The 13268-nt window shown below is 42.8% G+C and overlaps 1 protein-coding gene and 1 pseudogene across 1 annotated transcript; both read left to right on the forward strand.

The window, feature by feature from the left end:
• The window catches only part of LOC123980752, a 7809-nt pseudogene extending 5288 nt beyond the window's left edge, over window positions 1-2521 (forward strand).
• A 1789-nt stretch (window positions 2522-4310) lies between these two features.
• On the forward strand, window positions 4311-13268 carry LOC123980694 (ovarian cancer G-protein coupled receptor 1-like). Its single transcript, XM_046065211.1, has 3 exons — window positions 4311-4330; window positions 12265-12603; window positions 12713-13268. The coding sequence occupies exons 1-3, from the start codon at window positions 4311-4313 to the stop codon at window positions 13212-13214; spliced, it is 861 nt and encodes a 286-aa protein (XP_045921167.1). The 3' UTR covers window positions 13215-13268.

Here is a 13268-nt window from a genome sequence, read left to right on the forward strand (position 1 = left end):
ATCCAGATAAATGCTTAAATGCATTTAGACTCTGTGCACCTACACAGCCTTTACAGGAGGGATCATCAACTGTCTACGACTTCTCTTTGGTTAAACACGTCTTTCCCTCTGGGAGACACAGACTTCCACAGCAAAACAAAAGGTGGATGTCTGTTTCTACAGTAACTGTGGCTGGTGTAATGATGTTATCATTCTTGGTGATTTTAACAGGGGAAATCTCAGCCAAGAACTCCCCAAATACAGACACTTTATAAAATGAGAGGAGAACACTTTGGACCGCTGCTACACTACAGTTAGCAGTGCCTATCACGCCGTCCCCCACGCTGAACTGGGTCACTCTGACCATGTCATGGTCCACCTGATTCCTGTATACAGACAGAAACTAAAGCTCTGTAAACCTGCAGTGAGGACATCAAAGAAGTGGACCAGTGAAGCTGTGGAGGACCTTCAGGCGTGTTTGGACTGCACTGACTGGGATGTTGTCAGGACTGCCACCAACAATCTGGATGAGTTTACTGATACTCTGTACCCAGAGAGACTACAACACCAATTCTAAAAGAAACGACTCTGCTTCTGATTGGAGAGGCTTCAGACAGATCACCAATTACAAACCTAAAGCCCCCCTATGAGTTGAACCAGTCTTTGGAGCACCTTGTGTTGTCCCACTTTAAATCCATCACAGACCCTCTCCAGGACCCCCTGCAGTTCGCCTACAGAGCCAACAGGTCTGTAGATGATGCAGTAAACATGGCCCTTCACTACATCCTCCAGCACCTGGACACCCCAGTAAACTACGCCAGGATCCTGTTTGTAGACTTCAGGTCTGCTTTTAACACCATCATACCGGCCCTGCTGCAGGACAAGCTCTCTCAGCTGAACGTGCCTGACTCCACCTGCAGGTGGATCACAGACTTCCTGACGGACAGGAAGCAGCACGTGAAGCTGGGAAAACATGTCTCTGACTCCAGGACAATCAGCTCCGGTTCCCCTCAAGGCTGCGTTCTTTCCCCCCTTCTCTTCTCCCTGTACACCAACAGCTGCACCTCCAGTCACCAGTCTGTCAAGCTCCTGAAGTTTGCAGATGACACCACCCTCATTGGGCTCATCTCAGGTGGGGATGAGTCTGCCTACAGGTGGGAGATCGACCATCTGGTGACCTGGTGCAGCCAGAACAGTCTGTAGCTCAACGCTCTGAAGACCGTGGAGATAGTCGTGGACTTCAGAAAGAGCACAGCCCCACCCTCCCCCTATGCTATAGTTGCTTGTCAGTTATTTGCCATTGAGATGCACAATTTAGTCAACATAGAGGGAAGTAGCTAATGCTGAATGATACGATTGAATAAGCACTTAATATTTTAAATCTGTATATTTATTTTGTTGAGGAAAAAGGGACTGAAAAAAAGATTTTACTTAATTTAACTCATGCATTTTTGTTAAAGTCCCTGGGTTGGACTGGCGACCTGTCCAGGGTGTACCACGCCTTTCGCCCGATGTAAGCTGGGATTGGCTCCAGTTATTTGGTTAATGACCTCACACACACTGAGCAAGTGTTCACAACATGTTTCCAACTGCTTGTTGACTTTTACCAATGTTTTCCGGCAGGTGAGAAGTGATCATGTTGCTCCCATCTACGTCATCAACCTTCTCATTGCTGACCTCATCCAGCTCTGCTGCATGATCGTTGACGTGGCAAAACCTGAGGATAGGAAGATGTATAACATATTTTTATATATTCACCTCTCTGCTCTGATTGCCAGTGTTTACTTCATGGTCTGCATCGCCCTGGAAAGGTATCTGTCTGTCTATCCAGTATGTGTGGAGCTCCTTCTGTGTCTGAACATTATATTAGTTTATAACTCTGAAGCTCCTCAAAGACTTTGTGTCCATCTTGTATTACAGGTATTTGGTCATCGCCCACCCGCTGTGGTACCGCTTCAGACGAACCATCAAGTCCTCTGTGGTGATCTGTGTCGCGGTCTGGGTCCTTTCTCTCGTCTGTGCCGTTCCTTACTATTTGTATGATGCTGATGGGGTCATTTACACAGTCTTCGCCGTCCTCTTCCTCCTTCCCTTCCCGCTGTTAATATTCTTCCTGGTTGGGACCCTCAAAGCCCTGTCTGCTTCCATCTCTGTCCCGTCTGATGAAAAACGAAGAATTGTGGGAGTTTTGGTTCTGGTGCTGCTTATTTACACGCTGCTGTTCCTACCCAGAATCATTCTGTACCTGGACTATGACGAGAACCTCTTCAACCTGTCGCAAATGTTGCTTAGATTCAGTCCTCTTGCAGACTTGTTCCTGTATGTCTTCATGAGGAAGAGGTTCATAGACAAGCTTTTGGCCTCTGTGTGTTGCTGCAGAATGGACAGCAATGATATCAGCAGTCCATCAGTATGAATGATGACAACATTTCCACAGTCAGCTTCATGTAGGCAGAGAAAGAGGGGGAGAGAGAGAAAGGGGAGGAAACAGGAAGCCAATAGAAATGATAGATATTCAATTCAATTTTATTTATATAGCGCCAAATCACAACAACAGTTATCTCACAGCGCTTTTCATAAAAGAGCAGGTCTAGACCGTACTCTATGATGCTATTTACAGAAGCCCAACCATTCCCACCAAGAGCAGCACTAGGCGACAGAGGCAAGGAAAAACTTCCTTTTAAGAGGCAGAAACCTCGAGCAGAACCATCGCTCAGGGTGGGCGGCCATCTGCCTCGACCGGTTGGGGTGAAGGAGGGAGAGAGAGAGAGAGGGAGAGAGAGCGAGAGAGAGAGAGAGAGCGGGATGGAAGGCAGCCTACACAATATACACAGAGGTACGGACAGTAAAATTTATGCTGCTATAGACTAAATGAAAAATGGTACAGATATTTATAGTAGTGTTAATGGTAACAGTCGTAATGTTAATGATTATAATAACAATAATAATAATAGGACTAGTAACAATAGTCGTTGTAGCAGAGGGTGTCGAGCAGGAACACGGGGGCAGCAGGTGACCCGCAGCCACAGATCCAGACTCCACAGCTCCAGAGCCAGAAAACCTGCAGGAAGATATACTACAGTTTATATGAAATTGTACATTTTCTGGAAATCCAATAAAATCAGTTTGTAGTCCAAACTGTGAATGTTTGTCTTTGACCAACTCAGTGAATTAAAAGCTGACAAATGAAGGTTCAACAAAATCTCTGCTGGTTGACAAATCTCTATTGTCTATATGAACATAAAGCCCAACCTGCTGTTACCAGGGAGGCATCCTGCACTTTCTGACCAAATGAGGTTTTCTCACAACTCTTAAAGTTTTCAGACTTTTTTAGAAAATTTGGGGCAGAAATGATAAAGTGTTCCGCTTTGCAAACTTTAACCCATTAGTTGAGATCCAACAATAACAAGCATTCATTCATTCATACATGATAATAGAAAATTAATACAGTCTTGAATGATTTTAACTCCATTCAGAGCTCACATATGTAATTTCATTCTCCCCCTCTCTCTTAATCAGTGTTAAAAAGTCTTTGTGGTGGTGACCGCACTCTCAATCCAAACACTTATCTGTACTGTATTTTTCAAAGTAAAATAATATTAGTGCAGTAATTCTGAGACAATTTTATAGATAATAAAAAATAAATATCCTTCCTAGACTTTTGAGCACTAGGATTAAAACAGCATGATGCAAGTGAGATGTTTTAGTGTTTGGGCTGCAGCTTGGACTGCTGCTATATTTTCTGTGAACCACCAGATGTCACTGTGCCGGCTGAGTTCAGTGCCCAGAAGCTTCAAATCTTTTCCCAGCACAACCAGAGCAAAACCCAAAAACTGCATGAAGCTCATTTAGAAATGTTATTCTACCTTTATTTAGCTGCTACATTACATTCATTTGGCAGATGGGTTTTTTGTAAAACTTAACGATAAGTGTGTTCAAACCTCAGTAGTTTTACAAAGAGCAATTTTTACTTCTGCACGCTGTTGACATTCACACAGTTACACACATTCACACATGGAAGCGCCACAGTACTGCAGAATGTTTGGACGCAGAGGACAGAAAATCTCACTGTGGCAGAGTGATCTTTTTCAGAGGACGGTATCCAAAGTCCAACTTCTCTTTGGGTTACCTGAGCCCAACTTTGGGGATAACTATTAGGCTTTCATTATCTTTAATTAAGAGCACTGTGTCTCCTCAGATCTACGCCAAAGACTACGCCACTAGAGATAATGATTTAGAATATTTTATTGTATCATACAAATGGAGAAGAGCCGAGATGATGTACCGTAATGGATTAAGGGTCCGGATGGAGGGATGAAGAGATAAGGGTGATGAATGAGGGAGTGAAAAGGTGAGGGATAGAGGGTTGAAGGGAGAGATCAGGGTTGTTGATGAACGGATGGAGGAAAGAGGACAATGGAAGGTGGCAGGTTAGGCAGGAGGGATCCAGGGGAGTCCAGACTCAGGGCAGGTGAGCCATCTCTTCAGGGAAGCTAGAAAAGACCCTTCTGTGATGTGAGTGTCTTGGAGGGCAAATGTAACTGGCTGGTCTTGGGTTGTACAGAAAGTAGTTTGTGGGGTTTGGGTGTGAGTCTAGTCGAAGGAAGAGGTCGAAGTATTGTTGCACTTTGGGTAGTTTATTAAAGTGTTAGGAGAATGGACGGAAATTCCAGGCAGCACAAAAGCTGAAGGAATCCAGTGGGAACATGGCCTTTTATTGTGGCCAGCCTAAGGCCCACCTGTGCAATACCCATGCAGAATGTTGTTTAGGTAGGTTATTGAAGGTGCAAAGAAATGGTAACATTCACACAAATAATCTCCCAGGAACAACAAATGTCTTTCTATAGACGTAAAAATCTTTGAATAAGTCAACTACATCGTTCACAAAGGACACGACATGTCAGAGCTTCTTCCTGCTGTGCTGTCAGTGCTCTGATCAGTAGCCTATAATTCCTGTGGCACTAGAAATATGATTGCTTTGTGTGCTTTAATGTCGACTGTATGAATAAGGAAATGAAACCTGTGTTAGACAGCTGCTTCAGGCTCCAGAGGAGGGGAGGAGTCAGAGAGTTTAGCAAAGTAAACCTCTTCAGAGGTCAAGTTCACAACATCACTTGCCCGAGTTACTGTTTATCTGATCTCGGTCTCAGAAACAGGAAGCCCAGAGCTTCCCTCTTAACAAACTCAGACTTTTCACTTATCCCCCTTTCTGAAACAGGGCCCAGAATTACTAGAGCTGAGGACTTGATGAGGTGATTGCAATCAGGTATGGAGAGCCCAGGTGTCAGAGTAGAAAGCCACGCCCACTTGCAGAAGCACATACAAACACATACAGAGAACCACTTGGGAAACAGAAAACCCATAAAGTCACAACGAGTGGCGGGCCTGAGCCACAGTTCTGTGTGAGGTTACCTTGCCTCTGTCACAAAGTGTTTGCTCATGGTGGGAAGTGTTGGGTCTCTGTTAATAACACACAGAGTAGGGTATAGACGATATGAAAAGTGCAATGAGATAACTTTTGTTTGGAATTGGCGCTATACAAATAAAACTGAAGCGATTTTGGAATAACAAAGCAAGAAGTCCAAAACTATCATCAAAATAAAAAATGCAGAGAGCTTTGGACGATAGCTGTAAAGTACATACTGTCTTAGACAAATCACATTGAATTTAATTTGTTCTCGCATTCCTTAAATTTGATGTTGGCATGAAAAAAACAGGATTTGACAGTACCAGCTTATTTGTAAGAATGTGATTCACAGATTTTGAAACATTAAAAACCCAAGTAACAGTGAGTGGATTTTACTGCTCACTGAGAAAGGCATTTAATGGTTTTGAGGACAAGCAGCGTACATCTTCCATTTTAAGCCTACAGGAAGAGTTTGACACTCAAAGCAGCTCATCTAAACTTTCAGCTGAGTTGACGGCAGGCAGCCATGTCATGACCACAGAACAGAATAAAGCATATTTGTGCCTTTCTCACGTCTTTTGAAGAGGAAGTGTAGTCAACAGGAACCTACTTCTTATCACTTACTATATTTACTGTAGACTGTTAAGATGCAGAGGACACCACATCAGACTTTGCAGTAGGAAACTCATTCAGGTGGGGTCTCAAAGCTTTCAAAGGTAAAGTTTATTATAAAGATTATTTTTCTCTTATGTAGAGATGACAAGAACTGCACACAGTCATGAAGATAGATATGCATGAATATTTATATGAATATATTAAAGTGAACAGACAGCAGTTTGTGATTTGATATGATTGTGGGTAAACTATAGGGACACTGTGTTTGTGTGAACTTCACCTCACAGCTTTAGTGATGTCACTGAACAATGTTAGGTAGATATTAAAAACCTGCTCCCTTTAATAACCTGATCTGTCAAACAGGTTTCACTCTGAAGAATGGACTTTAACCACAGCAACATCACCGATGAGCTCAATGACTATAACAACAAACTTAATTTCATCATGAATGTGGTGACATACATAATCATTGTTATCGGCCTTCCTCTGACCCTCGTGGCCATCTATGCTCTTTATTCTATGGTATGTACATTCTGACTGAGAGTTATTTATTTCCTTTCTGTGTCGTGTTTCTGTCCTACAGTCTGTCTGTCCGTCAAGGATCTGGTTTGGGGGCTAGGTCCCCTGGGGACTTACAGGAATGGTATACTCCATAGTTAAAATGTACATTTAGTTACAACTTTAGACATCCGGCTAACAGTCGTTTCAAGTCAGGGTTGCCGCCCGTCCTTTTAAAATACGGAATCGTCCTGTATTTGAGGACTATATAGTGCGTCCCCGAATCAATACGGGACGCAGTTTGTCCCGTATTTCTGAGTTGTCTTTAATGCAGCATAGCATGCAAATAGTATTCTGTGAATACTTCTCCTTTTCTACCTCTGATTGGGCAATATCCGCTGCCATTGTTGGATCGATTAATACCGTCAGGTTCAGGGCCAATCGGAGTCAGGTCAGGACGGGTTTCTTGGCAAGGAGTCAAGTTGAAACAACAGCGGCGACAGCTCCAGAAATCCCCCGCGTCCCCTCTGAAACGGAAGCAGATGCAAAAGTAACGAGAGTTGGAGAAATCAAACAGACTACTTGACGAGTATCGAGTGAAACTGCACAATTTGTCTGCCAGTGTTGTGTGTGGGGTGGTGATGGCACAATGGACAATAAGACACATGCCTTTGGTGTGAGAGACACGGGTTCAAATCCATTGTGTCCCTGAGCAAGACACTTAACCCCTAATTGCTCCAAAGGCGTGCGACTGACGTAAATAGCAATTGTAAGTCGCTTTGGATAAAAACGTCAGCTAAATGCATAAATGTAATGTGTGGTGGACGGTGGCCTGTCAGACATGTGACAGCACGCTGAGGCAGTGTAATGATTTAATAAAACACATATTTTTTGATAGATCATGATGGATTTCATATGTTGCCTATTTGTTAAGAAATATTGTTACAATGTAAATGAAGCACAGGCCTACATTATGGTATGATTTGTTTTCAACATCAACGTTAATTCAGCTATTTAAAAGACATTTAGTTTTTAAAATATAGTGCCTATGCTAAGAATTTAAATAACTTATCCTTAACCAATCTATAGAATTGACCCTTCGCTAAGCCACACCCCGAATACACAGCTGGCCAATCACAGCGCAGTATAGGTCTCACTCTAACTGAGGTCAGCCACTGTCATGGCTGCGCTCCATTGACTCTGATGCAAAAAGAGTCGTTTTCTAGCTAAGATATGATTAAACGCTGTTCCTGAGAAACTTGTAATAGTTACAGTCGCTACCCAGAGAGGTTGAAAGGAGAAGTACAATTTATTCTCTTTCCAAAACCTAAAACAAATCCAGAAAAATGTCAGCTGTGGATCGTTCCTAAAGTAATATTAGTTAGCTAACGCTAGCTAACTTCCTACTGAATGTAACATAATAAAGTCCTACTGTTCTGCTTTTTATTGACTGTAATAGTGAACAGAGGCCTACCCAGCCTTACAGGAAGTGTCAATTCTTAATATCATTGTCTTTTTGTCTCAACTGTCCGGAGATGCGTTGGTTCACTTGTACCTTGTGATCGGTAGGCTTTAGCTTCTATCTTTCATTTGTTTCATGTCCGTTTGAGTCAGTTTGACAGCCTGATTATAACCTTCAAATGTATAATGCAACTGCAAAACTGTCTGCTTTGTTCTGAGATCTCTTTTCCCAACAAATCTGACAATATTTCTCTGGGGAGTGTAGTAATAGACTGTGGCAGCGCCGACAATTTGTCAGACAGCAACAGTTACAAAAGAGGGCGGGGCTTAATGAAGGGTCAATTGCCTCCTTCAATACTATAGAATTAACAATAGGCTGAAAAAATAAATGCACAAATATTTACCGACCAATCATAAAAATGGTGTTGAATTAAATTTAGAAATGTTTGTAGATGGATTATTTGTGTGGTTTCGTTGTTTTGGATGGTATTACTGCAAACAATGACACATATTTTAGCCACAGTCTGTATTCACACCACCCTTTACAATTAGTCAAGTTTATTAGCAATTTCTCAGCAAGAACAGGTGGTCTGTGGAGGTCATTAGTAGTGAGCTTTTTCTGTTCATAGTTTTACTGTAGCAGTTTGAAAGACAAACAGCTACTCAGTGCTGCACCAGTAGTACTTCTGACTAGAAATCATTTATAAAAGTAAGTGGGCCTAATATGCTCCAATATTGCATACAAGGCCTACTACTGGTCCACTGATGTTCATGGAAAATCCTTTGCGAAAGTATTTTTAATCAAATCGTATCAAAGTATTTGTTTTAGCCTATTTATGGTTAATAAGTTATGGAAATGTTGATTGCAGAAGTTAATAAAATACAGTTCACATCCTATTTATTTTGTAGCCTCACTGTCACACATTATTGGCCTATGTTTATTATTGTCGTAGCTGTGTGACCAGCAGTGATAGAGAGAGAGTTCATCTGTTCACACTGATTTCAATAGCAGATAGCTTATCATAATGTAATGTCCATTGGTATTAATCTTAATACTTACCTGAAATAATTTTAAGTTGTGATATACCACCACTGGCACAGTATCGGTCCTGTCGTTGCCTTGGGCTAACGTCCGTTTCGCTAAATTTGGTTCTAGCTAACAGTCATTTTTGAGCAAACATCAAGCTAACATCCATTTTGAACCAAAATTGTTTCGAGCAAACAGCTGTTTCACGCTGAAGTCTTTTCGCTGAGCTGGCTTCAGCAGGGGCTTTGGCACCGGGATGCCCGCTGCCCACTGTCCGTTACACAGAACCGTCTGAAGTTGTCGTCGGAAACAGATATGAAGAATGAGAACTTTGTGCTGTTCCTTGCTCGTGTTTTAATAAAGAATATTCTCCAGTTCAGATATAACTGATGCTGGCAACATACATGCTAACCCCTTTGGTATAGACATTTCGAGTGAAAATTCATCTCAAACAAAGTCTTTCGAACAAGTTGTTCCAAGCTAAAAGTCGCCGTTCAAGCTGAAGTCATTTAGAGCTCAAGCCATCTCGAGCTAAAGTCGTTTCGAAAACAGTCTTTTCAAATGATGTTTGAGTGAAAAAGTGTTTCGAGCCAAGAGTCGTCTTAAACTAAAGTAAATTCAGACTAAATGGGACTTCTGACACTGGGATGCCAGAACCCTCCACTGCTCACTCCAAGTCATTGCTAATCTGACTACGTCAGAAGGTTGAGCGTACGTCGTTTCAAGTGAATAGTCATGAACGAGAAGGGGCTTTCGGCACCGGGATGCCAGAGCCCCCTGCTTTACACTTCCAGCCATCGCTGACTGTGTCAGATCGTTAGCATTCTTGTTTCAAGCTATCAGTCACTTCCACACACGTCATCACACACCCAGCTTTAGGGCATGGCAGTACTTCCTCATAGGCCGCCATTGACACAATGAACGCTGACAAATTCTAGCTGCCAGGCAAGGTTTCGCAACTGCGGGAGCTTGCTCTTGCTCTGCTGGGAATGCAATACTAGCACTCCCAGCAGTCCACTTCCAGCAACCACAACCATGGGGCATTAGGCACTGGGATGCCAAAACCCTCCTGCAGCCCACATCCAGCAACCACTGCAGCTCACTCTAGTCAAGGATTCTTCAGCTTCTCAGCTTACTAGTCCAGCAGCTTATGTCAGCTGTACCCTTTGGCACTGGAACACAGCTTTCATCCACAGCCACTGCAGCACCAAGTTATTTCTATATCCAACTCCAGTCTTCTTTCCTGAAACCAAGTCAGCCTTCTGATCTCCAATTCCCCATCGCCCCACATATTCAACTCAATCCTCGCAACCGGGTCGGGATCAACTTCTTCTACCACGAACAACCGTGTCACCCCACAATACTAATTGTACAGTGCTAGTTTTGCAGGTTTTTGGGGGTTCTATAGGGAAAGATGGTTGGTCCCTGAAACAGCATAGCCCTCTCTTACATTACAGGCCAGCTTGAAGAGCTTCATCCACCATCACAACAAGTACAACGTAACAATCCAACCATTCAATCTCGTCACTACGTCTCATTTCATCAGCTACACCCAATCCATGATGGCTATAAAAAGCAATCCATCAAAGTTCCATCCTTTCCAAACGTCTAACCTGTGTGCCCGGCCTCTAACCATTATCAGATAACCTTACTTCTTAGGTCTTCAATGTCAAGAGCCATCTCAAGACCAACTCTGCCTTCCTCTCCCAGCAGACTCACTGTTCGTCTGTATCCGCAACAACAGCATCCTTGAATTGTCTCAAATTTCAGAATCTACGTTCACACTTGATCTCTTTGGTTTCACTTAACTGCTTCTTCCCTTTGCTTTGACCTTTGGCGTCATACCTGCAATTCAGACTCATTTCCCAACAACAACACTGTGATCTTAAAGCAACCAAATCCAATAAATCAAATCAAATCGTCTTTTTCCAGTCCAATCACCTCTGAACACTTTCAAGACCCTTGTGAACTACTTGCAACTCTGGGAATCCCAGAGCACAACTTTGTCATATCGAGTCCAGTCCTGTGGCCATTCAATTCTGGTTCCACCACCACTTCTGCCAAGTACTCTCTTGCCAAGCATTTCGCTCATCCATTACCCCGGTCACTCCTTCGGGATCAGAGCTACCATTCCAGCCTCCTGCAACGTCATTCCCAAGCACCTGATACATAAATGCACTGCTGGTCTTCCCAAGCATACCATCGTCATATTCGCTCAGATCTCATAGATCCCAGATCAACCAATGCTCTCCCACATAACTGGAAGCTTTTGGGGGGTCTGTCATGCCCGGGTGCTACAGCGGATTTCTCTATCGCAGCTTCTCCACAACGCTTTCGAATGTCTATTCAGCAACAGCAAGCCTCGTACATCTTTCTGGTTCGATCATTAATAAATCATTTAATCGTATCTGGTGATTGTGTGGTCCTTGCTAGTGAAGTTACAACTCAAGACAAATGTAAGAGTAGTTTGTACAGTATTATTTGGGCTCATGGTGTTTTTTTATTAGAAAAACAATCAAGGAAATTGTGAAATTTTGTAAACATTTGTTTTGTATTTTAACAACTTTTTGATGGATTGCCATAAAAATTGCTCCAGACATTCATGGAGCCCAGAAGTGGAATCGTGAAAACTTCCCTGACTTTTAATTTAGCGCCATTATCAGGTCATAAATGTTAATTTGTCCAGTTATTTGGTTGATGACTGAATTACCACACACACACACACACACACACACACACACACACACACACACACACACACACACACACACACACACACACACACACACACACACACACCCCCACCCAAGTGTTTCTGCCGTTTTCCTGATTTTATGAATTGTGCTTTTTAATAATTTAATTTTTACCTGACTCTTACACAATATTGTCTTTCTTTCTCTCTGCATGAATGGAACAGAGGTTTATAATAACTGTTGTTAAACATAAGCCTATATTTAATGCACCTTTATTATTATGTTTCTCTGCAATCTGACAGGTGGAAAAATTGTGTGACCTCAGTAAATCCAGTAAAAACATAACCTCTGTTAACATGTCTCCTTATTATTTGATCCTCCCTCAAATGCATTTACAATGAGGAGAGAGGCTCACCTTGCAAACACAAACATGAGCCTCAAACTGTGACTCCAGTCTGGTGTGTCTGTTTAATAAATCCAGCTCATGTGTTTGAGCCAGAACGCTTCATTTCTGTGGCTGAAAAACTGCTGCAGAAGCTGCAGGAAATCTGGCCCTTAGTCTTGTTACTGCAGTGATTGGCCAGTGGGTCACATCTGAGATTTCTGTTGGATGAAAAAGTCAGAAATGGCTCTGACTGCAGCTGCTGGGCAGAGCAAGATGACAGATTTGGGAGGAGGTGGACTTCACAACATGTTTCCAACTGCTTGTTGACTTTTACCAATGTTTTCCTGCAGGTGAGAAGTGATCATGTTGCTCCCATCTACGTCATCAACCTTCTAATTTCTGACCTCCTTCAGTTCTGCTACATGATCGTTGAGGTGGCAAAACCTGAGGATAAGAAGATATATAACATCTTCTTATATATTTACTTCTCTGCTCTGTTTGCCAGTATTGGCTTCATGGTCTGCATCGCCCTGGAAAGGTATCTGTCTGTCTATCCAGTATGTGTGGAGCTCCTTCTGTGTCTGAACATTATATTAGTTTATAACTCTGAAGCTCCTCAAAGACTTTGTGTCCATCTTGTATTACAGGTATTTGGTCATCGCCCACCCGCTGTGGTACCGCTTCAGACGAACCGTCAAGATCTCTGTGGTGGTCTGTGTCCTGGTCTGGGTCCTTTCTCTTGTCTATGCCGTCCTTTTTTATTTCAAGATTGATTATTGGGTCGTGAAATTTATCTTTGCCATCCACTTCCTCCTTCCCTTCCCACTGTTAATATTCTTCCTGGTTGGGACCCTCAAAGCCCTGTCTGCTTCCACCTCAGTCCCCTCTGATGAAAAACGACTAATTGTGGGAATTTTGGTTCTGGTGCTGTTTATTTACACTCTGCTGTTCCTGCCCAGAATCATTTGGGACCTACAAGTAAACCGTAGTCATACCCTCACCAGCGTGTCTTTCATGTTTCTTAAGTTCAGTCCTCTTGCAGACTCAGTCCTGTATGTGTTCATGAGGAAAGGGATCATAGAGAAGCTTTTGGCCTCTGTGTGTTGCTGCAGAATGGACAGCAATGATATCAGCAGTCCATCAGTATGAATGATGACAACATTTCCACAGTCAGCTTCATGTAGGCAGAGAAAGAGGGAGAGA

This window comes from Micropterus dolomieu, linkage group LG12 (assembly GCF_021292245.1).
Source record: "Micropterus dolomieu isolate WLL.071019.BEF.003 ecotype Adirondacks linkage group LG12, ASM2129224v1, whole genome shotgun sequence".
Classification (NCBI taxonomy): Eukaryota; Metazoa; Chordata; class Actinopteri; order Centrarchiformes; family Centrarchidae; genus Micropterus; species Micropterus dolomieu.

Bases quoted from the DNA above. Each gene is read 5' to 3' on its own strand.
- LOC123980694 (XM_046065211.1), top strand. From the start codon at position 4,311: ATGAATGAGGGAGTGAAAAG. The intron at 4,331-12,264 runs GTGAGGGATAGA...GTGATTGGCCAG, and splicing joins ATGAATGAGGGAGTGAAAAG to TGGGTCACATCTGAGATTTC. The intron at 12,604-12,712 runs GTATCTGTCTGT...CTTGTATTACAG, and splicing joins GTCTGCATCGCCCTGGAAAG to GTATTTGGTCATCGCCCACC.